The 27,907-nt window shown below is 36.7% G+C and overlaps 2 protein-coding genes across 2 annotated transcripts in view; one reads left to right on the forward strand and one right to left on the reverse strand.

The window, feature by feature from the left end:
- Positions 1–4,695, reverse strand: part of Ns3 (nucleostemin 3) — a 41,173-nt gene extending 36,478 nt beyond the window's left edge. Inside the window, exon 1 of the mRNA XM_081736973.1 lies at positions 4,451–4,695. Within this exon, the coding sequence (XP_081593099.1) occupies positions 4,451–4,540 (90 nt within the window). The 5' untranslated portion in view covers positions 4,541–4,695. The remainder of the gene's footprint in view (positions 1–4,450) is intronic.
- A 174-nt stretch (positions 4,696–4,869) lies between these two features.
- Positions 4,870–27,892, forward strand: LOC145668807 (uncharacterized). Its single transcript, XM_081736974.1, has 2 exons — positions 4,870–5,186; positions 16,798–27,892. Exon 2 carries the CDS (start codon positions 16,803–16,805, stop codon positions 18,438–18,440), a length of 1,638 nt encoding a protein of 545 aa, XP_081593100.1. The 5' UTR covers positions 4,870–5,186; positions 16,798–16,802; the 3' UTR covers positions 18,441–27,892.
- The last annotated feature ends 15 nt before the right edge of the window (positions 27,893–27,907 follow it).

A 27,907-nucleotide genomic window follows, 5' to 3' on the forward strand; every position in this document is an offset into this window, starting at 1 on the left:
ATACATATACTAGCTGAAATGCTCGTTCTTCGCACAGGGAGAATAGGTTTATGGGAAATATGTGAATTCCCTTCCGCTTAGAACACTTATTTCAATAAAAGTTATATATATATATATATATAAACAGAAGATACTCTATTTTTCACAAATATTAAAACACCTTATCTCTTACAAAATATGTCTTTAATCAAATTGATATAATTAAAAAGCCCAGTTGAAGTGGGTACTATGTATCTTCCAAAAATAATTTCAAACGGGTCTGGCGTTTTCCCGTCCAAGAAAACTATGAACTCCACACAAATTTCAATCGTTTTTGACATTTTCTATCTCTCCCTTCCTCTGTCTCCTAAAGTTTTGATTTAAAACGTTATTAACATACATCCAAATATATACAGATGTGCATGCAATGCCTTTGGAGCTGCCCGCGTAAATTCCTAATCCAGTTGACATGCTCGTTCATGACTAAAATTGGGATTAAATGTCATCGCGATTGTAACGTAATAGCCTGCTGAACTCAAACCATAGACTCAATACTAATCTCAGTTATTTGATATATTTTTCATCCCTTCTTATCTATGGTGGCTGACATGGACTTTAACGCTAACATAAATGATTTGTGAACATAGAAACAGCATTATAAATTGCAATTCGGTGCTGGTGTAGTTTCAGCAACCACATTTTGGAAGATTTAGAGGGAAAATTCAACACTTTGCACATAAAGACACGTTTATAAGGAACAAATTTCTGCAGCCAACAGAATTAAACACAAAGCAGGGCTAATACAGCTGCGTTTTAGGTTTATTAGTTTACTAGTGTAAATCATAAAACGTGCTTTACGACTGATAAAATAAGTAAATGCATATGAAAGATGACTCTATTAGATGCTATTTTTCAGCAGTGGTATATTTTTGCACAGTGCATAGAACCTTATTTTATGTTTACATGTAAAGCGTTAGTAGTATAACACCGTGACAAGTGTTATTGAAACTCTAATCATTGTAAAACCCTCTTCTTTTTACTACCCTCGCTTACGCGTACACCAATCAGCTTTGCCCTGTTCTGACTCGGTTTGACAGCATTCGTGCATTTAGTGACCACTTAGCACAGGTTGGTTTGTCTTTGCACTGTAGTTTTTATGCTGCACATTCGAAAGCCGTATTTATATCGAAATCGTAAAAGAGTTGTAAATTTTCAACAACTACGGTACTTCTAGTGGTCCCCTTGTATTTCATCTGTATCAACTAGATATTTTCATGTCACCCAGCGGAAACCATTTAGGGGACAATAAGAAGGAAATAAGTGAAAGAATCTTTCTACAATCCTTTCTAGTGGTGCGCCAAAAGTACACAGTACGTTGCAGGTTATTAGTATGCAATTACAATGATCAACTAGCATATAATGGTGTGCAGGGTTTGCCCAAATGGATCCAGCCCGAAAAAACTTGGTGGGTTTTTTTCGTGTTGGACCCACCTGAAAAAAAAAAAAAAAAAAAAAAAAACTTTAAAACCCACCTGGGTTTTTGAGCTTTTTGTAATTATATTGTTGGTACAGCTAAGTTGATCACATTGAAAGTGATTTTTATCAGATTTTGGTCTTTCTTTGGGCGAATTCGCGTTAAGGTATACAACACCTTTCAACATACGACCTTTATAAATTTATGAATGAATAAGAAACCTTAGCTTAAGATAATTATAGAGCAAATTAATATATGGATTATGCTTATAGCCTGTTTGAAAATATGCAATTTTATATTTTAGAAAATACTTTCCGTGAATAGTGTACTTGCCGACGCCGAGGGACGTTATTCCTCAAATGTTTGACGTGTTTAAGGCCATAGGTGCCTGTACTACCAATAGATATGTAGTGCATTAGTAAAATTATTAGTATTATTTTCTAATTACTTTGATTGTAACAGAAGTATTCTTCAGTAAAATTTCGTTTTCCAATAATAGTTTAGTTCAGTTATTTGTTGCTACTCTTCAAATAGGCATGCTGTAGAATCAACACCAGCAATAACGTAAAAATTCTCGTCAAATTTAAAAGCTTAATGTTCGGAGATCCGAAGACTAACTAACGCTTACTATTTCAAGTGCCCAATTCAAAATTCCGTACTAGTTGAAATTTCGATGTATAGGGTGGTCTGAAGGTGGGTGTACCCCCTTTAGTTTCAACAGTATAGTGTTATTTATGGTAGAATGTCTGTACACAGTTACCTTGAAATCTTAAGAGTCATAAACATCGCTATGATCACCATCCATGTCGTAACACAGCTGAATTCTGCGCCAAGTTCTCGCAGATGTTTTGGGGAGATACTCCGGAGTCACGAGGGTGAAGCCGTGTTCCACAGCTGCTCGTAATTCCTGCGTTATGTGATATCGAGTGTTTCTTACTTGTTGCTTTATGAAATCCCATAACCTCTTCCAATCCAGCGGCCAAGAAATGTCTGATTCAGATAATTGCGAAGTGCGCTGGTGCTCCATCCTGCTGTATCACAATAGTGTCTTTGATACCATTTTCTTCCAGTTGAAACACCAACCACTCATTAAGCATCTCCCGGTAAGAATGTCCATTAACATCCTAAAACCGTCAGAAAACACCAATTAGTCGTACGCCCACTTCCGGACCACGCTGTACAGTAAAAAATAAGCTGCATTTTCGAAAGAAAAAAAAAAACCGTCGTGAAAGAAGGACTCAAGAAATTCCCGCAATTTAACGCACAAAGCATCGGAAGTGATTACTTCAACAATAAAACCATTCATTTTACGCTGGAAAATATTTAATTCCATTTAAGACATTTTGAAACCCTTACTTTATAAAATATGAATTATATCTTCAATTGTTTTCAATTAATTTTCTGGCAAGAACCGTCTTGCAACAAGTGCTCGGGAAATTTCCATACTTGAGCGCACAAAGTATCGGAAGTGAACTTCAACAAAACATTTGACGAATATCACTGAAGCTTCTGGGATGATTCGATCTACATTTATTCCTTCGTCCTTTAGATCATTAGACGAATATTTCACTTCCATCAGCTTGCCCCCCCCCCCCACCTGGAGTCTATCCGCCCCTGGTGTACTACATATACTACAGGGTACCACTTTCGGTCTTTTAAGTTTAAATTTTCAGGGTACAAGCACGAGACACTCTAAATTTCCTGTATAGATTTTGACGACATACCAACGTAAAATTTCAAAATGGCGTCCTTTTTTTTTTTTTTTCAAAATAGATGTTATCCACGCTACAAAACGCAACTTTCAATCTTTCAAGTTGAAATTTTCAGAGTAGAAGCACGAGACACTCTAAATTACCTGTATAGATTTTGACGACATACCAACGTAAAATTTCAAAATGGCGTCCTTTTTTTTTTTTTTTTTTTCAAAATAGCTGTTATCCACGCTACAAACGCAACTTTCAATCTTTCAAGTTGAAATTTTCAGAGTAGAAGCACGAGACACTCTAAATTACCTGTACCTATCTTGACGCCGATCCAACGTAATTTCAAAATGGCGGCCATTTTTCAAAATACCTGTTATCCACGCTACAGGGTGCAATTATGGGACTTTTAAATTGCAATTTTGAGAGTAGAAGCACGAGACATTCTAAATTGGCTGTATAGGTTTTCTCGGCGATCCAATGTAAAATTTCTAAATGGCGGTCATTCTTTTTAAGACAGCAGTGAATAGAAAATTATTGCAAGTTGTGACAATGATAATCTTAAAATATAAATCACATTTTAAAACTTTTACCCCAAAGACATTGAAATATTTCGAAAAAACCCAATTAAACCCGAAAAAACCCATACGGGCCCAGGTGGGTTGGGCTTTTTTTTAAAAAACTTTTTTTTTAAACCCTGCTGGTGTGTAATTTTCGTATTTGTCTTCCTATACGTACATACAGACTGTTGCTAGTGTGGCCGCTCCTCCGAGCACTCATGCCTGCCCCGTACATTTGTCTACCACTGAATTTCAATAAATCCGAAATAACAATCTAACAGACGTTGAATTTTTTTATATTCCTTAACACGTATTCCTATCGCCCCTAATGCTAATGAATAAAGTCATTTTTATTACACGTTAGTTCACAAGTATATTATAGATCCGTAAGTTGTTGGTAGACAGGTCCTGGTGACAAGAAAATGAAAGCACTTAAGAAAGAACGTGCAGTTTTACTATAAGGATCCATAGCATTAGTAGTAGTAGTAGTAGTAGTAGGAACGGGTTAGAAGCCCCGCAGGGGTTGGTAGGTTTGTTCGCGACATAAAATGGGCAAATTAAAGACTTGCCCAAATTTTTAAGTATATATAAATCCGTATAGTAAAACTGCATTAAAAAAGTAATGTTGAAGTATTGAATCAATATATCCCTATATTCTTAATCAGCACCAATAGAAACCAACTGCCTAAAATGAAATTTCACTATAGTATTAGTATTTATAAAAGAGAGAGCATTACCATGGAATCATGTTTGGGTCTACCCGAAGAACCGAATTTATCTTTGATCAAAGCTCGGCCTAAGGAGCCAGCAGTCTTCTTTTTCCCCATTACCTATAGTATGTATGTATCTGCCGCGTATAACTTGTAACACTGATATGTCAGTTACAACAATCCATCTACGAACACTGTAAGTTAAAACTCAGTACACAACTACGACACAAACTGACACGAATTTTCTTCCATAGACAGTGGTTTCTTCGTTTTCTTTGCGGACAATAACAACACCTTCAAAGAACAAATCACGTGTAGAGACCGATTTTCTGATACTAAGCGTAGAGTGATTATTGTACGCATGTAACACTCAATTGGTCTTTCTGAATCTTACGTTGTCTTCATCAATATGTTCAAAGAGAATGTATTGCATTTTCCTTTCTCGCAGTAAATATGAGACCTTGTTTGTGTAAACTAGTTTCATTCACTCGTTTCGTGCAGATAGAAAAAAATGTTCAGTTATAATTAACGAAATCACTTTTTTTTAAAATAAAAATTTCATGCGACATAGTTTGACGCCTGTACTTATAACAGTGTTGTTCGTTTTCTTACATAAATGTATTTTAGTCTGTGACAATTCTCCATGTTAGCGTCAAAACAGTTTGGAAGTTGATCAAAGCAGTCTTCGTTTAAATAACGTTGATTTGGAGAGAAAACTAAACTAAACTGAAATTACGGAGTTGTACTATCTTCTTTTTTGTGTGTAAGTTTGCTTGTTTGTGTATAAGTATATGACATGTTATAATAACTTGATAATGTAAGAAGAACATATAGCAATGAGTAAGGAACTCGTATGCAAGCGGCATGTCCGTAACTATAGTAGCTAGGTACAAATAAAAAATTAGTGACATGTAAGCCTACGTCAGAGTAACATCGCACACACAGTGGACACGACAGTTTGTTTAAGGAAGATATTTTAGGGTTTAGTGACTCCAAGTAGTGTCTACCCGTACGCTTTATCACAGAGGCTCTCTTCGTATATCACATATATTTACTGATTTCATGAAATCTGTCTAAAACATTGAAACATTGTTTTGTATGAGTTAAGTCCCATTCCAGGGTGAAGATTCACTTGCAGTATGAAGACAAACGTGACAAAACAAACCAGCCTGTGCTAGGTAGCCTGTAAAAAAATAGTGGGGTTAACTTTACAACGCCTGGTCCAGCAGGTATACTCACTCAGAAACGAGAAATTACACACTTATAATTTTATGAAAATGGATCAAAGCTAACTTAACCTTAAGCTAACCCGTTCCTAACCCCTACCCTACTTAATTATATCTTACTGTACTCTACCTTACCCTACTGTACTATACTTTTTAAAAGAGCCATACTTATCGATGCGCAGCTGGAGTGTGTCTTGTAAAGTTTACCCAAATAGTGTATCTACCCGGAGCATGGCAGATGGAACTACTGGTTCCGCACGGGTACTTCCAAAGGGATCAAGTGCATCATCAACGGCGAGTATGCGCGTAAACTTAGATGTTGCATATAAGAAAAAACCAAGAACTTTGCTTGCACTGAAACATTACCGTCACATAACACTTTATTTGATCATGGTTTCTTCATGGAGTAGGCCTAACGCGTGATTAAAATGTTAACATTTTGTAATACGAATTTTTACATTATTAGAGATATCAAAGGTAAAATCTTGAATTATTATTATGTATATGGTGTTGATCAAGTTTAGGCACACTGTATTTTCCAAAATTAACAGGTAGAATTCAGTCGCCTACACGAGAAGACATGTTTATAAGGGAGGAAATTCTGCAGGCGGAAGAATTAAATGCTAAGTAATACAGCTGTATTTTACGTTTACAAGTGTAAGGTTGGTAGTGTAAAATTGTTACAAATGTTTTGCGACTGTTAAAATGAGTGAGTGCATATGAAGTTAAAAGTATTAAATACTATTTTCCACGGGCGGAGTATTTCTGCACGATCTACAAAAGCGTATATTATGTTTACTAGTGCGAAACTATTACAAGTGCTATGATACTAGTGGGAAACTACTATCATTGCGAAAAACCACATGTTTTCACCATCCTCACTTACTACTATACTTACCATCGCTGACGTGCTATCGTACGGGTCATACTTTTTAGTTGCCACGTAACAGAGGTTAGTTTGTGTTTGTGCCATATATCCGGACGTTGTATTTATACACAAATCGTAAAAGAATTGTAATTTTTCAACAGCTACTTCTTATGTCCCCTTTAAATTTCATCTCTGTTAAGTCGGATAATGTCATGCTGTCCAGTGGAGGTCTTTTGGAGAACTAAGAAAAGGAAATTAATGACAGAATTATTTTCAACAATTACTTCGAGTGGTGTGTGCCAAACCTTGATCTGCACGGTTTATACATTCATTTCTCCTTTAAATTTTCAAATCTTTGGCTCCATAAACTACATCGACCCCGACGGAACATTTCGTAGAGCTAAATCGAAATCTGCTGATAGAATATTTCTTTCAGATTTGTAATCTGAGTACTACTTGCTAACAGGTTGAGTTTCGATAATCCCCGCCTCGCAATACGTACGTACTAAGTAAGTGAACGAAATCTAACCTATTCATAAGTCAATATTGTTATGTTGAAAAACTGGCGGGGGTTAACAAAAAATGCCTAGATAATAACTATTAAACGTCTTACAATACAGGTGGAAGCGCAGGATGAAAATAGTTACCATAAAAATGATTATGCCCATGTTTTTATGCTTAATTTACTGAATAAAGGAATTGCTATCATGACCCACCGGAAAGTGTACGAGACGTAGTGGGCGAACGCTGCTGAATAGTGCTGAGGCGAAGTTCTATGCACTATAGACTATTAATTAATCCATTACATAAATCACATCCTTCCTCCTGTTAGTGCGCACTTTCCTCCTTTAACATTTTCATACCGATTTTACTTTTATGCCCATCTTATTTTTGTATCCTTTTTACTACGATTCGCTTTCTTTGTGTGTGTGCGTTTTTCCCATTTCCCTTAAAGTTTCTTAAACAGTAGTTTTCCATTGTGAATTAGTAAATGTCACATGTAAATTTTTCAAATATTGAAAATGGTATTCTTCAGACCCGGTGGCTCAGTGGTAGAGCTCTTTCTCTGATATTCGGGGTCGTTAGATCGAAGGTAGCTCGCCTACTGGGCTTCGTGGTAGACAGACACTGTGTGTGTGTTTTTTCAGTGTTCTCTCATTTTTTCATCCCATCATTTCGTTGATTATCATCACTCCGCCTCCCCTAGTTTGGGGTGCTCCTCCGCGTGGCTAAGCGTTTGGCGTGGGAGACCCTGATTCGATTCCCGGTGGGAGCTCATATCATGTTAATCAATAGGTTCCGTGGTATATAGCCTCCTCGCTGCTGAAAGGGACGTTAACACAAAATCAACTCCCTTACCTAGGCTCGGCGGGAGCTCGTGTGGTTCGGATGCCACGTTAATCAAAAGTTCCCGTCTCATATAGCCTCGCTGCTGAAAGCGACGTTAAACTCAAAGTGCAGTCAAGTCCCTTAACTAGGGAACGTATACATCGGATGTTCAAAAAAAAAAAAAAAAAAAAGTCGTCTTTTGTACTCTTCGGTATAAAAAAAAGCCACTCGGGACTTTTAATCTGGACTCATTTCCAAGTAGACATAGTATTCGTATAATGGGTTTGTTTCTACATTTTAATGAACTGTTTATTATTATTTGAACCCCTCAGTTATGCCCTTTAGGCTATAGGAGACGGATGATTAATGAAAGTGAATTATTGTAATATTGAATTTTTGGTGCTCTTCCACCGAGAATGAAACTCAGAACCACGTGGACTAAAGCATACACATTAGCCACTAGACCATCTCATAAAATTACTATTAAACCTGATTTTATATTGTGCATTAATTTGTTTGGCTTGGCACGGACTTCAAACATTTTTATAGACATTAAGAATGTATTTTCTTTTTTTTACCGTTTTTATTATTTTCTGTTTTTAATGCTTTTGTTGGTCTGTTAATATTAATTTTAAATTTTAATATTTTCTGCTTTCTAGTGCGTTTTTTAAGACTGTTATTTTTCCTTAAGTTTGTTTAATTATTCCTCTTTTCGTTACTCCAGTAAGTTAGTTAAGTACCTGAACTAAAGGTAAGACATTAACTTCCTATAAAATTAGTCCACCATCTAAACATGAGTGAACATATGTGGGGAAGTCCATTTCAAATTCAAGCAGAACATATACCATCATCAGGTTTTTAGAAACTATACTTGTTTTTAAGAAACCCATATTTTTATGTTTTGTCGAAAAAAAAAAAAAAGAATCCCGCCAAATGACTGGTCATCAAAGACGGCTAGTACAATTTATGGATTGAAGCCAACATGGAAAATGGTCAAATTCGGGACCTCACTGTTCAGTTGTGAATATGGGCAGATTTGAGTTGAGTTGATTTTAGTTTAACGTCCCTTTTAGCAGCGAGGCTATATGAGACGTGGACCTACTGATTAACGTGGAATCCGAACCACATGAGCTCCCGCCGGGAATCGAACCCGGGTCTCCCACGCCAAAGGCGCGTACGCTAACCGCTTAGCCAAGGAGGAGCTCCATGGGCAGATTTATATTTCGTGTTGTGGTATGTACATGTGTAGTAAAACTATATTTTATTATAGTTTGGTTTCCACTTTGTTCTTGATTTTTTGAAGCGGTTTGAATTTTAAAATTCTCTTTTCACAGTTTGAGAGAAATAGTCACCCCTTTCTGAAAGAGATTTTGTATCGCTTCCATAGGTAACCCTTTTCATGGGGAAAAATTCTAGAAATTTTTCATATTCTCAAAAGCTGCCATTTTCTCGAGAAATCCATTGCTTAAAAATCTGAAATTTTGTCGGGTTGTTCACTTTAACGTGAAAAATAACCACACCATTACTGACTTGTGCATTACAAATTAATTACAGCCTTTTGAATTAAGCGAGTTTTCCTAAAGGGTGATGTCCCAACTGGCAACACTGGAAACAATAATACGGCGATAATTGGATCATGGTTGCAGCTTACATTCTTTAAGAAAAGATTAGTAGGTTATTTATCTATTTTATACGCAGATGAAATTATTGGAGATTATCAGTGCGGATTTAGACGAAATCGATCAACTATCGACCAAATATTTACCATTCGCCAAATACTCGAAAAGAAGTAGGAATACAATACCCCGGTACATCAACTATTTATTGATTTTAGAAAGGCTTACGACTCGGTTAGGAGAGAAACATTACACAACGTTCTTACAGAGCTTGGAATACCGAGAAAGCTAATTAGATTAATTAAGATATGTTTAAGTGAATCCCAAAGTAAAGTCCGGGTAGGAAAATTTTTGTCCACGAGCTTCCACGTCGAAAATGGCCTGAAACAAGGAGATGCGTTGTCGCCATTATTATTTAACTTTGTGCTGGAATACGCCATAAGAGTGATTCCATTTCAAATCGTCCAGGGTGGTCCACACGACTGTCTCAGATTTAGTTCATTTTTTTAAAATAAGAAACTACATACAAAATTATTAGACCCATATTTTTTCTTTTTGCTGAAAAAAAATTTTTCTTCGATATACAGCCTTCCATAATGGCCGCTCTCCTCTCGGATTGTTCGGAAAATTGAAAAACATGTCAAATTAAAACTTTTATTGTAGAGAAACGAGTGTACTTAGTAACGTAGTCGCAATAGCAGGAAGAGTATAAAGTTGTATGTTTCGTTGGAGGGCCAAAATTTGTCTATTGGCCCAATAGGAATCGCACAATTCACTCGCAATGTTGCCAACTTTGATGAAATTTTTGCTAACTTCAAACATTTTTTTTTTCTGTCCTCACGAGCAATATCAAGCATCTGCTTCTAGCATCAAAATCTACTCCATAAGGTCTCTTGAAAATGTAAAGGACTTACGTTTCTGATTATTACATCCCACGTTATAGCATGATGAAAAGCTGAAAATTTCATTAAGACGCCATGTTTGGACGCCATTTTCTCAAAAACCCCACCTTTTAAAAATCTGAATTTTTTACATGTATTGGAGAAGTACCTAAGTATTTAATATCCGTTAACCGTTCATGCGGCTGCAGCCCCTAACATTCGCAATTAATTATTGAAATTTCGATTTTTGTACTTGCAATGTAAATATTTCCAATGGGCATTTAGGTCCTATACACAAGGCGATTTGAAAGGGAGTATGAAAATTTTGAGAGATGAATCCTGACATCAAATCCAGTAGAAAAGTTCCTATAAACATGAGTCGAAATCCGCTTCGTTTTCGAGTTACAGGGTTTCCAACTCGGGACCCAAAATCGGTTCGGGACAATAGAAAATAATATATATATTTCGCGTTAAATCAGAAACTGTGTGTTAAGGCTTTGATAAAGTTTAGAAAGTTGATTTGTATCAATATGATGATTTTTACGTGCGTTGCAATTCAGTTGGCAGTGTTGCCAACTTGCTAGAATTTTTATTTTATTTTTCTTTTCAAATGACACTACGTGGATTTTATTTGATATTTGGTATTCATTAATAATTGCAAACATCACACGAAGCACAATTTTCCCTCACATCACCACAGTTTTCGAAAACTTACATGTATTTCATTAAAAGGTTTTATCTCGTGCGTTATTGATAGTTTATGTGATTCGGTGTCGTGAACATCGTCCTAGTGTTCTCTGGAACCATGAAAATTGTTTTCACTGGTAACATGACATTGTAGTGCACTAGTTACAGTGTTTGTGCGAATAACAATGGGGAAGTCCTACACAGAGAAAAATCCGATCTCCGTGCAGCGGTATATTGTACAAATATACGGTATCCTCTTGCTTACTATAGAAATAATTTTTTCTCAGTGTATTACAGTAAGGACCGTATTAAATGTGTTGATAATTCTAAAAGGAATAAAATAATTGTGTACAGAAAGAATTCTTGACAAACATTTTGTCTTGCGGTAAAATATATGTATTGCGTGCAGCGCGTCTGCCAAAACGTAGTATTAGGAGAGGATGATTATTCGTGTAAAGGGTGCTTTGAATATTTACCGTGAACAACGTGAATGTGTGTGATATATTGGTGATCACGAAAGATGATTTAAATATGAAATTATGCACCAGCAAGATAAAGAATTTGTTCCTCTGAATGTAGATTTGAAAACCATTAACCAGACAGTTAACATGCTAACCATGAATGTGCCCCCATTAAAACGGCTGTTATCGGTAACACCTAGACTACGGTGAAGGATTCACATCTCAAAATTTTTCATACTGCCTTTCAAATCGCTTTGTGTACAAGACACAAATAATCATCCTCCCCTAATAGTACGTTTGAGCTGACACGCAGTACGCAATCCATATATTTTACCGCAAGATAATTTTTTTCTTTAGAATTCTTTCTGTGCACAATCATCTTATGGCTTTTAGTATAATCAACACATTTAATACGGTCCTTACTGTAATAGGACTTCCCAATTGTTATTCACACAAACACTTAACTAGTGCACTACAATGTCATGTTACCAGTGTAAATAATTTTCATGGTTCCAGGGAACACTAGGACGATGTTCACGACACCGAATCACACAAACTATCAATAACACACGAGATAAAACCTTTTAATGAAATACATGTAAGTTTTCGAAAACTGTGGTAATGTGAGGGAAAATTGTGCTTCGTGTGATGTTTGCAATTATTAATGAATACCAAATATCAAATAAAATCCACGTAGTGTCATTTGAAAAGAAAAAATAAAAATTCTAGCAAGTTGGCAACACTTCCAACTGAATTGCAACGCACGTAAAAATCATCATATTGATACGAATCAACTTTCTAAACTTTATCAAAGCCTTAACACATAGTTTCTGATTTAACGCGAAATATATATATTATTTTCTATTGTCCCGAACCGATTTTGGGTCCCGAGTTGGAAACCCTGTAACTCGAAAACGAAGCGGAATTCGACTCATGTTTATAGGAACTTTTCTACTGGATTTGATGTCAGGATTCATCTCTCAAAATTTTCATACTCCCTTTCAAATCGCCTTGTGTATAGGACCTAAATGCCCATTGGAAATATTTACATTGCAAGTACAAAAATCGAAATTTCAATAATTAACTGCGAATGTTAGGGGCTGCAGCCGCATGAACGGTTAACGGATATTAAATGCTTAGGTACTTCTCCAATATATGTAATAAATTCAGATTTTTAAAAGGTGGGGTTTTTGAGAAAATGGCGTCCAAACATGGCGTCTTAATGAAATTTTCAGCTTTTCATCATGCTATAACGTGGGATGTAATAATCAGAAACGTAAGTCCTTTACATTTTCAAGAGACCTTATGGAGTAGATTTTGATGCTAGAAGCAGATGCTTGATATTGCTCGTGAGGACAGAAAAAAAATGTTTGAAGTTAGCAAAAATTTCATCAAAGTTGGCAACATTGCGAGTGAATTGTGCGATTCCTATTGGACCAATAGACAAATTTTGGCCCTCCAACGAAACATACAACTTTATACTCTTCCTGCTATTGCGATTACGTTACTAAGTACACTCGTTTCTCTACAATAAAAGTTTTAATTTGACATGTTTTTCAGTTTTTCGAGCAATCCGAGAGGAGGGCGGCCATTTTGGAAGGCTGTATATCGAAGAAAAAATTTTTTTCAGCAAAAAGAAAAAATATGGGTCTAATAATTTTGTATGTAGTTTCTTATTTTAAAAAAATGAAGTAAATCTGAGACTATGATGGGGACCAATTGTGGTTTGCCTGGACGATTTGAAATGGAATTGGTCATAAGGAAAATCAAAGATAGCAACCAGGGCCTAGAGTTGAACGGCATTCACCAGGTTATGGCATATGCTGATGATGTAAATTTAATAGGGGATGATAGGAGAACAGTAGAAATAAATGCAGAGATCTTATTAAACGCTTGCAGGGACATGGGTTTAGAAGTAAATGCAGAGAAAACTAAATACATGGAAGTGCGTCGGTACCGTAATACGGCAAATGGTGGAGTCGTTAAAATATTAAATAATACTTTTGATAAAGTGGATACTTTCAAATATTTAGGATCAATATTAACAGACGAAAATCATATTCACGAAGAAATTAAATGTCGACTAAAAGCAGGGAATTCGTGTTACTATTCGGTTCAAAATCTCTTGTCGTCGCGAATTCTGTCGAGGAATTTGAAGCTTAAAATATATAAAACGATAATCATGCCTGTTGTTCTGTATGGTTGCGAAACATGGTCGCTTACTCTGAGGGAAGAACATAGACTGAAAGTATTTGAGAACAGGATCCTGAGAAGAATATTCGGACCCAAGAGGAACGAGAATGGGGAATGGCGGAAGCTTCATAACGAGGAACTACATAGTTTATACGGTTCACCCAACATTGTTAGGGTCGTCAAGTCTAGGAGGCTTAGGTGGGCAGGTCATGTAGCTAGAATGGAAGAAAGTAGAAACGCTTTCAAAGTCTTGACTGGTAGACCAATAGGAAAACGACCATTAGGAAGACCTAGGCGCAGATGGGAGGATAATATTAAGATGGATCTCGCAGAGATAGGAATACAAAGTAGAAACTGGATCCAATTAGCTAAGGATAGAAGTCAATGGAGAGCTTTTGTGAACGCGGTACTGAACCTCCGGGTTCCATAGGCCATAGAGTTAGTTAGTTAGTTATTCTTATCTAAAAGAGAGACTAAATTTGTGAAATGATCCGTGCTCCTATATTCGTTAAGAGCACTTTTCTTTTCACTTTTAAGCTACTATAGGAGAGGAGAAAATATTATTTTGATCAAGAAAAATAGTCCAATTAGAAATTTAAGCGGATTTACACTTTTCATAGCCTCTACAAATCAGAAAAATGATTTCTGGATGTCTGTTCGTTCGTCTCTATATAAATGTGTTCACACCCCTAGAAGCAGTACTGTTCAATGTATCTGTATGAAATTTTAAATGTTCAAGTTTTTAAAGGGTTCTTCAATTGGGTGGGGGATATTTCGAATTGTTTTCTTACCCCCAGAATTAAGGGTAGTTTACTAAGGGATAAAAAAAATGCTATTATCTCGAAAACTGCTTTCACGATTCGTTTTTCTTACATTGCACACTCAGTATTTAACGTCCTCATATTGTGGTATAAATCATTTCAAAAACATCTACGAGGGTAGTATATTCTTAGGAGTGAGTGCAAGATAGTGTGATATATATATATATATATATATATATATATATATATATATATATATATATATATATATATATATATATATATGTGTATATATATATATTGCGAATTTTAAGTTAGCTGGTGCTGCATTGCAATACGTATCGTAGGTTACTGGCTTAACTGGGTCACTCATAACTACATTGAGAAAATTCAGAGAGTTCATTGCTATCGAAAAAATCGTATAAACTTTCAGGATACAAATTTTATTTTATTGCACGTGGGCTTCGCTGAGCAAACCTCTATCTTTACGGCAATAGTGTAATAAGGAATGACAAAACACACGATTCGGCTCATGCACTCGTAGCCATAGACAAAATGCTCAAAAACTTAAGACAAACTGTGTCTAGAATTTCAAAAACAGTATCAGTGATTTCATATGTTCCTGCATCCCACTTTAAAAATCACTTTCAGATGTACGAAATGCAGAAAGATGCAATTAAGCAGTGGATTTTTAGTGAAACCGGTCATAGTAAGGGCCCCTGCAACGGTATTGGGAGGGGTTTTTGAAACAGTAACAGGCCACCAGCAACTTACTCCGTACTTTCCCTCTCTACTACACCTTGCCTTTGAGTTTTATCGTCCTCTTTAGGACGCTCGGTCTCGTGAGAAGTACCTACACATTCCCCTTGGCCACAAAAACCTTCGATTTTGTCACCCTAGGACCTTCAGTCTCAGGATTCCTCCAAACCCATCAATAAACAACCAAATACCTAAGAAAAACTTAATACTTAAACTGTAATTATTTATTACTTTATATTAAAAAAATGATAATAAAAAATAATTGAAAAAGTCCAAAAATTTCCATGTACCATTTTTAGCTCTACCCTAAACGAGAATTCTACATGGTAGAAGCGTCGATGTCTATCCGACCGTCATTTCATACTTTCTGCGACATCCTGCAGATACTTCTTGAAACTCTTTGGCGAGTTCAGTTATTGTGAATCGGCGATTGGATCGCACTTCCTCTCGTTAATGGCTTCCACCAGATCGTTCTTTGAACATTAGGCCTTTCGCTACGCACATCGTTATGAACATTTGAACATCCTTCCAAATATTCTCTACACCATTGTCTGACCTTTCTTTCACTCATTACTGTCGGATCGTAAATGGCACACAATTCCCGATGCATATCAGTTGCATTCTGTATTTTGGCGTTCAGAAATCGTATGACAGATCTCACTTTACATTAAGTGGGATTTTGTATTACGGCAGCCATTTCACTTTACTACTGGTTGCATGTACGCAACTCCATTTAGAGGGCTCTATAACTTGCAAGTACAGAATAATAGGGCGTGGTACTGCGGATGCTTAACTTCATCAGTGTTGCGAACTCCACGTTAAACTTACCCCTTTTTTTTCTGCCTCGTATATAGTTGTAGCAATGTCTGCTCTCTTTAACACCAATGTAGACTTTTTCTAAAACTTCATGATATATAAATTTATATTATTGATGCTATTGTAGTCAATGATCTTGAAGTTTCTAGAACAAAAATAACTATTTTCTCATATCACTTGATCAGTGATGGTTGAGAATACAGTATGGAGTCGAGTTAATTTGTGCAATATCTGTAGTTAAAAGAAAGGGAAAATGCTTGTTAACATTGGTTTTTGTCTCTTAACCCTAGATTACCACCGTGCGCAAATTTCTGTGCATCCATATTTTTGTTTGCTCCCTCTCCTCACAAACGCTGTCACAGTGCTTCCAGTGGTTAGTTGACCCTATGATGGCATAGTGGAAGAAAATGCTAGGTAGCGTTTCGTACTCGTAAAATTGACGTATCAGTAGTGATAGTGGTATAACGAAACACGGTAGTAATTTAGGGTTAAGAAGGAAGTAATTCCTACAATTTGCAACAACGTAAAATACGTTTTGTTGAAATAGCAGTATTTTTTTTTTTAAATCATTTAAATATTTTCAACTGAACATCAGCCTTAAAGACTGAAAAGCACGCAGGATAAGACTAAATATGATAACCTACCACTATTAAAAGGTTGCCGAGCCTTAAGTTGTACCAATGCGACGGATATCTATTCTAGGATTAATTACATATTGTTATCGTAAAATAATTTTAGAAGATCATGTTTAAATAAAATTTAATTTGTCTTTTTCAGGCGCCATGGGAGGAAAGAAGAAACCACTGACCTTACAGCGATTGTGTCAGTTGGCCTTTTTGAAATATTTACACAAACAAGTGTCCAAATGGGAAGGGACTGTAAAAACCCAAGAAGACAGACTTGCGCTCCTGAAAAAAGTAAAACAAGTGCGACTGTTCTTGAAAGAAACTCTCAATAAAATACTCATAAGTGATTACGTAAAAACAGCAAGTAATTATTTCAAAGAAATACGAGCAAAAGTCGGCGATTTGATCACATATACTATTTTTGTGAATGACATGGTAAATGACTTTTGTTTGAATGCGAAACACATTGTGTGGAGGAGATGGAAGATAGAGGAGAAGACAGCATTGACACAATGTTTGACCTGTGCCTCCAATTTGACCGTTGTAATCTTGCCAGGAAAATGTACGAACAAAATACTGAAACTTCTTGCAAAAAATGCCAGAAAATTGCAGCGCTTGGATGTTTCTTATTCAAGAATAAGCGATGAAGGTTTGTTGGCAGTATGTGGTATAGAGATGGTTAGTATAGAAAAGGATGAGGAGGCCGATAGAGAGTCGCATTCAGCCAGTGGTCCTAGTACTGGCTCCAGCGAAGGAACCAGTGAAAATGCAAATAGTTGTGTTGATCTGAAAGGCAAATTCATTTTTGTTCCTAAGGATTATGGTTGTGCATGTCTTAAATCTATCGATTTAACGGATACGCAGTACAGAGCTAGTTATGGGCATGGCATAACTATTCAAGGCGTAATAGCTTTACTAATGTACTTACGATCTATTAGTGTTATCCATTATGAGTATTTAGGCGAAGCTTTAGAAGCGTACAGTGAAATCCACAAAATCAAAGAGTGTTCACCTACTTTAAATTTGGTTCAGTACATAGACTTCGAACCATCGCAACACTCTATGAATACAGCACTGAAATTTTGTCCTAATGTTCGCAAAATAGAACTAAGTACAATTAATATGATTGATGATTGTATCATTAGTACACTTCTACCTAAATTTACGAAACTTTCATTTATACATCTCATTTATTACGACTTCAATGATGTTCTGAAATCTGCCATTTGTGATTGTGGTGCACGTTTAGAAGGGTTAAAATTGACACATCTTCAAAGCATACGGTACTCTGATCTGGTTATGTTAAAAGAAAAATGTCCAAACTTAAAACTTCTGGAGCTGGAAGTCGATATCTTTGAGAAAGATTATGATTTGATTGGGAAAGGACCAGATTTTGTAAACATGAAGCAGTGCAAAGTAAGTGGAACAATTCCGAACGGTACAGTTGTAGACTTTCTTTTGAGAAATGCGACCAAGTTAGAAACGCTTGTTATAGTTTTATATGAAACTGTGAAATTTTTCAATGATAAGTTTTTGTGTCATATATTTGAGTCACACAAGCTTCCTAACTTGAAGGCACTGTCAGTCGAAAGTGTAACGTTGACTGCAGCTTCTGTGCAGTATATCATTAACAACTGCCCACAGATACAGCATTTAGGTATGCTCTCAGAATGGAATATCAAAGCGAGTGAGCTGGCCACATTGAAGAAGGCCATCAAATCTGAAAATGTGGATCTCACTTTAGATTGTTTAATGTCAGGAGATTATTCTGACGATCTGGGGCTAATTTCGTAAGTGGGAAATGTATATAAGAAATAACTAGGGTAAATGCAGCCAGTGTTCTACCAGTTCATAAACAGTGTTCAAAATTTGTATTTGGGATCTGAAGTAGTGTTGTAAGTAAACTTCATCTTTTCTATTTTTGAGAAAGCGATTGAATATTATGGTTGTATGATTATAATCAATCCGTACCCACTAGTTATCAATTGCAGTGACAAAACAGTAGAAATAGAAATATTTTGAATTTCTAGAAAATATATATGCATTTTTTCAGAAAGTGTTTCACTTCTAGAGGTTTACTTTAGAAAGATTTTCAAGGTACTTTTGAGTGTGGAGTGTTCACTTGTTTTTGCAGTATCTTTTGGTTATCAGTTAATAGCTGATACGTGAGCACATATAAAATTGTACTGTAAGAATACACGTTACGTAATTTCTATATACGTTAAATTGTTGTAAATATGCTGCATCATCGTTGAAGTACTGTTGCTAGTGTTGTGACAAAGATTTGATGATATATTTGTACATATTTCAACATTTTGACATTAAAGAGTTAGCTTTTTATTCTTATATAAATATAAGTGTTTGTGCTGGAAAACTGTTTTAAGCTGTGAATATGCTTACAGTACTTTATATGTTTGAGAGGAAAGAAAAGTGTGCAGTACTTCAAAAAACGGGCGGCTTTTTCACTTGTATCAATAACCCTTTCGGAGTAGCTTTTATAGATGCAGCTAGTGACATGTGGAACAAAATTTCATGTTGCAGTTGTATTATAGATTATTTTTGTTGAGTTGAGTTGTATTTCTTAATGTTGGATACATTTGTAGAAGTGTTTAATTAATACTTTTTTTTTTTTTAACAGATATTTCTCAGTTCGTTAATGCATTCAAAACTTACTTTTGGAAAATTAGCCAATCAATGTTGAATATACTAAACCATTTACTTACTGATTTTACTTTTACGTTTTGTTTCTTTCTTGAGCGCTGTGCGTGGAATTAATTATTGCGCGTGAAATTAATTATTCTGTGTTTTCAAATTTTTTGTTATTTCAGACTTCTTTTATTATTATTTTTTGTTATTTGTTTGCTTTAATCTTAAAATTTATAAATGTTCCAGGTGAATAAATATTTCGTAAATTGCAAACCTCGTTCAGATATCCTTTTGTAATTACATACTATTTTGTATACATGATGTAGTTATATGTACGTTGCTTATATTTGTATGTCGACAACATAGAGATGTGGTTATACACTTTGCTAATATATGTATATCGACAACATAGGGATGTAACTATATACATACTAATTAATTCTATATGTGTTCGAACAAATACAATAGTAAATGACGGTGTGTTAAAGCCAAATAGTGTGAATGATAGGTATTTTGATACTGAAATTTTTTTTCTTTCGATCGTTTTACCTTTTCCAGTTTTGTTCGAAAATACAGGGTGACCCAAAAGTAGGTATACAGACCAGTATTGATCAAGTACGACATTAAGGTAATGAATTTATTTGCTTTGGTTTGTTTCGAGCTTAAGGTATAAGTGAAAATAAATTAAGAACAGATAAGGAAGAAACTAAGTCAATACCTCTATGGATAACAATAAGTAAATGATATAAAATATCATGACCGATCAATACGGAACCGTATACCCTACTTTTGGGCCACTCTGTATAAAATAAGTAAATTCCTTTAAAACTTGTCTCAAATTTCACTAGATTTCATTAATTTTATTCATATCAAGCAAAGTTATATTAAATCTTAATTTAATATTAAAATCAAATAACTCTGTATCTGCGGTTTCTGCCTTAGGTACATGTTGTTTAAGTATCAAAAATGACTGAGACCCAGTAGTTGTAGTATATGCTGCATAGGACCTTTTGTAGTTGAATCAGGGGGATTTATTGAAATTGGATATGATAAGACAATGTTTCTTGCCGTAGGCTGGTTAGTTCCTTTGTTCGGAGCCGGCAGTCTCTACTTGCAAAGCCGTAGGGTGACCAGCCTCTGAACGCAGCCCTTATGCTTGTCCGAAAACTGCGTAATCTAGGCAGACTTGTAGAGTTGTCTTTGTATCCCACATAATTGAACCAATTTATCACTAGTGTATGATCTGTTTGTATTCAGACGTTAATGACCCCGACATGCGCATGTGTATAATCTAACACATTCATTTCCAGTAGCAGGAGGACCTGAAGCACTTAGTTTGTATATATTAACACATCAGAATATACTCAAAATCGTTTGTGAATGAACAATGATTTTGCTGGAGAATTGTAGCTTGAGTACATCTTATAGGAATTTTATATCTAATCATTAGTTAGTTCGGAGTATCTTATCATTTAAGTTTCTGGTAAGCAGCCTTTCAATACAGTTATCCTCCGTATGTAGATAAGTATTCATGAATTTTAGGTGAGAAGTAAATTAGCAATGCAACGGCATTTTAGAGGTTAAACCGTAGCGTATGTATTGTACACGAGTAATATTCCTATATGGATTTTCTGAAGTAATTTTTAGACTGTTATGTTAGACATTATTCTCTATTGTTCACATTTAAAATAAAATATGTTACTTTAAGAGCTCATGATATGATTAAACTTTTCTTTTGGGGTATATCGTCTGTGTATATTTTTTGTATTTTAACTTGTTTTTTTCTTATGAATATCATTATATATGTATGTATCACATTGTAGATTGATAAACCAGTGATAAAACCACATTTGATATTGTACAGTCAGAAACAATATTAAGTAAAAGTTGGAGGTATAATAAATGATAGCTCCAACCTGTATTGTTTCTGACTGTACGAAAAGTTCTTAGTATAGGTGCTAATGGGCTACTACTTTATAAGTGTTGATGTCATATCCGTACCGTTGCCATGGTAATGAAACTCATTGTTTGCTGAATATTTTGTGGAGGATTTATAAACTAAACTAGCTGTACAAGAAAAAGTATCTCTGACTTAAACTATAGCATTTTAATTGAATGTAATGCAGATTTAATTTATGTTGAAAGAAAGTGAAATTGACATGTATTTAGATGAAAAACTGAAACCAGATTTTTTTTGGTAAAATCGTAAACTTATATTTGCTGTAATAACCATGATATACGTCCTTTAATCCGTTCGAGACCCTTGGACTTACATTGTACATTGATGAGGTTGTTGTATAAAATATATTGAAACACTGCTCGGTCTGAAGTATGTACAAAAATTAAAAAGCAGTTAGATGGAAGAGTGATATGGCGTTGTGAGCGTGGTATGCGTAGACCAGTTCCGGCTATTTCTTTTGAGTTGCCCGCCAGTTGTCGATAGTACAGGTCCGAGTTTATCGTTCTGTCCGTCAGCAGCAGCTCGTGGTTTGCGATGCCCTTCCAATCCCACCAACGCACAGCATAACTTTCCCGAACGTCATTCTCGCTTTGGCCATATTTTTTTCCTTACGTTGTTATCGTGGGTTATGCATTTATCATCACTTGTGAGCGGCCGCTTCAGAAATGACTCGAGTTCGTTACGTTTCAGTAGAAATTCGCAGATAGGAAATTGATCGAGTAAATATTGGTGAGTCAGATCATGTGCACCCAAACGTCAAGCTTCATTTCGTAGGCAGTTTCTTCCAACTCGTTTAACACTGTAGGGTGGTGGATCTTCAGGTCATGAGCGATGTCATGACTGCTTACATGGCAATCTTGCTCGACCTTTGCCAAAATATCATTCACTTTTGCTGTGATTGGTCACCCACTATGAGGTGTGTCTTGGACATAGAAATTTTTCACTACGAAAGCGACTGAACCATTTTTTGGCTGTTGCTTTTGAAGACGTATCTTTCCCATACACAGCACATTTTTTTCTCACAGATATGCGCAGCATTTGCGTCTTTATCGAAATCAAATTATAAGTTTTGCGGAAAGTTCACGTATCTTCATGGCGCAATACTTGACGTATAATCATATGAATCCCAACATTTTTTGCATGTGTGCTGCCTTTAGCTGTCAGTTGGTGTTAGACCTGGCTCGCTCGCTGCGACTCATAAACCCTAAGATTTGAGACACTAATGCCATCTCGTGCGCAAAAGTCTCAGTACTTCTCAGATTACCTGATACGTTGACCAATATTATCAACATTTTGAATTCACATTCAAAATATATAGCTCCGCAGTACAACTTGTATCAAATATTGATTCATGGGTTCATACGAGGGTCATTTTATAAATAATGCATACTATGGCAACATTGCGGAGTGGATACTAAAATCGAGGTAAACATTTCGTCAATTGAAGCTGAGGTATTGAAGCACGATGTGTGCGTGTGCACTATTTACTGAACACAGTGTGGCTTTGATAAGTGTTCCAAATGGAGGCAGCGGGTGTCTCGGGTAACGTGTCTATTGAAGATCAGAGGTAGTGCGAGGGTCATTCGGAAAGTAAAGAACGTTTTGCGCTAGCGCCTGCTCCCCCATCCCCGCTGCCGCTGGGTTATTGACCTGGGCATGCTTTAGCCTCAGTCTGGCACCAGCTGCGATCCGCTACGGTCCGTTATTGCTTCGCTGTGCGACTGTAAAATGTGCGATACAATTACTGATCCCGCCAAGTGTGAGGTTCGTAGTGTGATAAGATTTTTGAATGCAAGAAAAGTACGTCCGATAGAAATTTATAGACAAATCACTGAGGTGTATGGAAATGTAATGAATGAAGCATCAGTTCGTAAGTGGTGCATTATGTTTAATGACGGACGGACGAATGTGCACGATGAGGAACGCTCGCACCGGCCTTCTGTTGTGACTAACGAACTCAAAGGAAGAATTGAGCGGAAAATTCAAGAGGATAGGCGATTCACTATTGATGGGCTGCACGAATTCTTTCCTGAAATTTCAAGAACTATGTTGTACGAAATTGTCAGTGGTGAACTTGGTTACAAAAAAATTAGTGCAAGGTGGGTGCCTCGACTGTTATCGGAGGAACACAAAACCAAGCGAATGGGAGCCGCATTGACTTTTCTCAGCCGTTACCATAAGGATTGCGATGAACTTTTAAATCGTATTGTTACTGGAGATGAGACGTGGATTTCGCACATCACTCCAGAAACAAAGCGCCAATCCATGGAATGGCACCGTTCAAATTCTCCGAAAAAGCCGAAAAAAGCCAAACAAATTTTGAGCACCAGAAAGGTTATGGCTACGGTCTTTTGGGATCGTAAGGGTGTTTTGCTCGTTGACTACATGCAGAAAGGTGAGACCATAAATGCAGCTGCCTACTGTCAGACGTTACGTCGACTTCGCCGCGCGATTCAAAACAAAAGGCGCGGATTGCTGACCAGCGGCGTCATCCTCCTCCACGACAATGCCCGTCCTCAGTCCGTGGCATTGACGACGGACTTGCTTCAGCAGTTTAAGTAGGAAGTTTGGGAGCATCCACCCTATAGTCCAGACTTAGCCCCCAGTGACTTCCACCTATTCCCAAAGTTGAAAGACTTTTTGGGTGGAAGCCACTACGGCAGTGATGATGAACTTAAGGAAGCTGTTAGTGATTGGTTCAACAGTTTGGCGGCAACTGTGTATGCCGAAGGCATAGAAAAACTTGTACCACGGTATGACAAGTGTTTAAATTTACACGGCGACTATGTCGAAAAGTAACTTGAGTATCACATAGTATGTAATACAAATTTCGCCTTTGTATATCAGTTATTAAAGTGTTTATACAAAAACGTTCTTTACTTTCCGAATGACCCTCGTACATAAGGATCAACGGTTACAAAGCCCCACAGAACTTAAGTGCCTTGTTGAAGTAAATTATCCAGTATTTTTGGATTGAGTTCAGTAGTGAAACTTATAGCTGCCGTAATTAAGATTTGTTTTATTGATTTTATTTGATTGATGAGGATTTCATTGTGTCGGGGTAATCCCCAAATATGGTATGTTCATTATCGAGATTTTCATTATTGAAAAGAAAAGTGTAGTTCGGACGATCGTTGATAGGTCCAGATGTGTGTTCTGAAGTTTTATGCCCAACTCATTCATCTACGGTAGTTCCGATTTACGTATGTACCTTTATTATCGGATTTGGGTTTCGCATTGTCAAACCTTGGTGATGGTAACAAGGGACTCAGCGATAGAAGAAGGAACCGCTAAAGGAAAGAAGTAGGTTCTCATACTACCTAAGGTAAGTTGAGACAAAGATGTGTTCTTCATGCAAACCATTTCGTCGTTTTTCGGAAGGAACTGCGGGGAAATGGAAAATGTTCTATTTGTTTGGTTCTCCAGAATAGTTTCTTTGGCGACAGATTGATTTGTTGATCACGTAAACGGTTGTGGAAGTACATTGTCAGTGGGAGGATGCCTGACCATTTCGCTGTATAAAGTAGTAGTAGGAGTAATGCTTATAGCAGTAGTGGGTTTAGTTGTAATTGTTAACGCAATACCTTCATTGAATGATAAATGTAACTTGGCCATTAAATTGATTATTCCATTGTTGAAAGTCAGCTCGATGTTTGAACGTGCAGTGATAGTACTGAATGGGGTTAGTGCATTCGATTGCAATATGATTTTGTCCACAATTTATGCATAGTATGGTCCCAGCTTTGCATGTGCATATCGTGGGACTGTATTTCAAACAGTCATCTAAACATTGCCTGATGGCCAGAATGTACGGTTCGACTAGGAGATTGAGTTAAAGTTTTACTTCGGTGGGAAGTTGTCTAGAATTGAAAGTTAAAATGACCGTTCTTCTAGGAACTTTTGTGTCTTTATCCCTTCTGAGAATTCTTCGTACTGAAGTGACAGGTATGTCTAATTCCAAGTCTTATAATAATCATCTGTAGATATATCGATATCTCTGACCACGCCTGAAGAATATAAGGCATGATTAGGAATAAATGCTGACCAGTCCTGAGCCTCATGGATAGGATGAGTTAAGAATTGATTGGCCTCGAGGCCAGTGTTAAAGGAAACTTTAAATAACTTTCTGCCAATTGTCTGAATTTTAGCAATGCCAGAGATTTAACTAAATAAAGTTTCTGCCTAAGGACATGATATACTTTTTCCCAATGTCCCCATTGTTGGCTTTTAAAAAATAAAATATGGGGCGATGTGACGACTCGCTTAGATTAACGTCATGATCAAGGTGTTTCGAATATGTACTTAATTTGTTTTTTGTTATTATTTTTTTTTTCAGTTGGTACCGATTCAGTTCCCTGAGTATGTTGCACTTCGGTTATTGTCACTTGAATCTCATTAGATACTTCCATGGTATCAGAACGATTGGAATCTGTTTGAATATCTGACAGTATAGTAGTTATTCAGGTGCCATATACATTGGCAGAAGGCTCTAACGGGCGAATACAATAATTGTCCTTAAAATGATGTTACTGTTTCAATGTTAAAATAGGCCTAAAAGTTAGCTACACCTAAAAAGACTAACAAATACAATAACAAATTATTATGTCATATTTATAATGAATTTCACATCAATTTTCGAACTATTCCACAACATTTAATCTACACACTTAATACTGACGTAAGTCCGACCTGGCAGCTGAAACAGACATTCTTTGGTAAGAAAAGTAGATAAATGATCCTGTGGATTGGATAATTTTTTGCACCAGCTCAGTGAAGAGAAGCGTGAGGATTTTATTTCTTATGTACTGTTAAATGTTATAATCTTTAGAAATATGTAGCATTTAAATACACTCATGTGCAAAACTTAAGAATAATGTGAAAATACATAGACAACAGTTTTGGAGAGTATGGTAAATGCATATAATTTATCCTGTTACACATACCTGACTGCTTGACACGCGTAACTCCTGATGTTGCCGCTTGGTGATGAGCGCTGTTTCAACACGCAAGCACTTGTGTTCGAGACGTTAAGGGATTTGTGAGTCAAAGCTGCATTACTTGACATAGTGCCAGTGTACGTGTAGGAGAATGGCGCAAAGAGACCATATTGATGATGATATGCGTGGAAGAATCATCGGGCGACTCGAGAGGGGTCAGAATCAGATGGACGCGTCTCGTGAATTCGTGTCCCACAAAGTGTCATCTCGAGGATCTGGCGACGAGTCCAAAAGGGGTGAAAACGTCTCTCTGAGAGGTTCGGCGGAGATCTCCAAGGAGCACCAGTGACCAGGAAGACCGTTACTTACGTCTAAATGACAGGCGCAGCAGACACAACACCACTCACATCTTGCTAGGGACCTTGCAGCTGCTACAGAGACGTCAGTGTCAAGATTTACAGTGTACAGACGGTTAGCTGAGAGAAACTTGTATGCCAGAAGACCAGCAAAGTGTGTTCCATTGACCCCACAGCAAAGAAGAGCCCGGTTGAATTGGTCCAAAGAACATCACGCATGGATCTCGGAACAATGGTGTCATGTCCTGTTCACAGATGAATCCAGGTTCAGTCTCACCAGTGATTCTCGACGTGTGTTCATGTGGAGAGAACCAGGAACACGGTTCTTTCCAGCTAACATGACTGCTGCAGACCAGTACAGGGGCGGCGGAATTATGGTATAAGGGTGGGATCATCCTGGGGTCCCGTATACCTCTGCATGTTTTCCCACGCGGTACCGTCACTGGTGCAATGTGTCAGGATGACACCTTGGATCAATACGTTCGTCTTTTCGGGGCGCAGTGGGTCCTGATTTCATTCTAATGGATGATAACGCACGTCCTCACGCACTGCCATAGTGGATGAGTAGCTTGATCACCAGGATATCAGGCGATTCGATTGGCCCAGTTGCTCACCGGATTTGAACCCCATCGAGCATGCGTGGGACATGCTTGGCAGGCAAATTGCACGTCGTCAAATGGCTCCCAAGATCCATTCCTGAGCTTCGGGAGGCACTTGTACAGGAATGGCAAAACATACCCCAGCCACTTCTTGATAATCTCATTCTCAGTATGCAATCACGTTGCGGTGCACGTGTTGCAGTGGGGGGCGATCACACACACTATTGATGTCCTGTATCTTACACTTAACCCTCGAAAACCACATTGGTCTATTTCCGAATTTTCCCATGCCCATGCATTTTCGTCTCTATTGCTCATCCTGTGCATTCTCTTCCAGTGTTTTCGGACTGTATCCATTTGCAATTCCACATTCCAATAATATATGGCTGATTCACCATTCTCTGAGAGCAATAAATCATGCAAATAGCATTATTCTGGTTTTGCACATGAGTGTATAAACACACTATAGATGATTTAAAAGTAAAGAGTACATTAAACTGTTTAAAACCAATAAATGGTTGAAATATGTTAAAGATATTAAATATTGATTAGTAGATGAGTTATATAGAATCCTTAGTTTCGAAAATTTAGAAAAAAATTTAAGATAATTAATAATTACAAGAATATGTTACTTTGCTATATTTTATGTTTTGGTATAATAGTTTCAAGTGAGACTAGTACAAAATGTGAACTATCAAGCTATTTGTGGTATCTGAAAATATGAAATAATAAAGCTATAAAGTTATTATTAAGTCGTAACTGA

This window comes from Thermobia domestica, chromosome 13 (genome assembly GCF_964235325.1).
Source record: "Thermobia domestica chromosome 13, izTheDome1.hap1.1, whole genome shotgun sequence".
Lineage (NCBI taxonomy): Eukaryota > Metazoa > Arthropoda > Insecta > Zygentoma > Lepismatidae > Thermobia > Thermobia domestica.

Excerpts from the sequence above, each read along its gene's own strand:
- LOC145668807 (XM_081736974.1), top strand. The coding sequence starts at position 16,803 with ATGGGAGGAAAGAAGAAACCACTGACCTTACAGCGATTGTGTCAGTTG.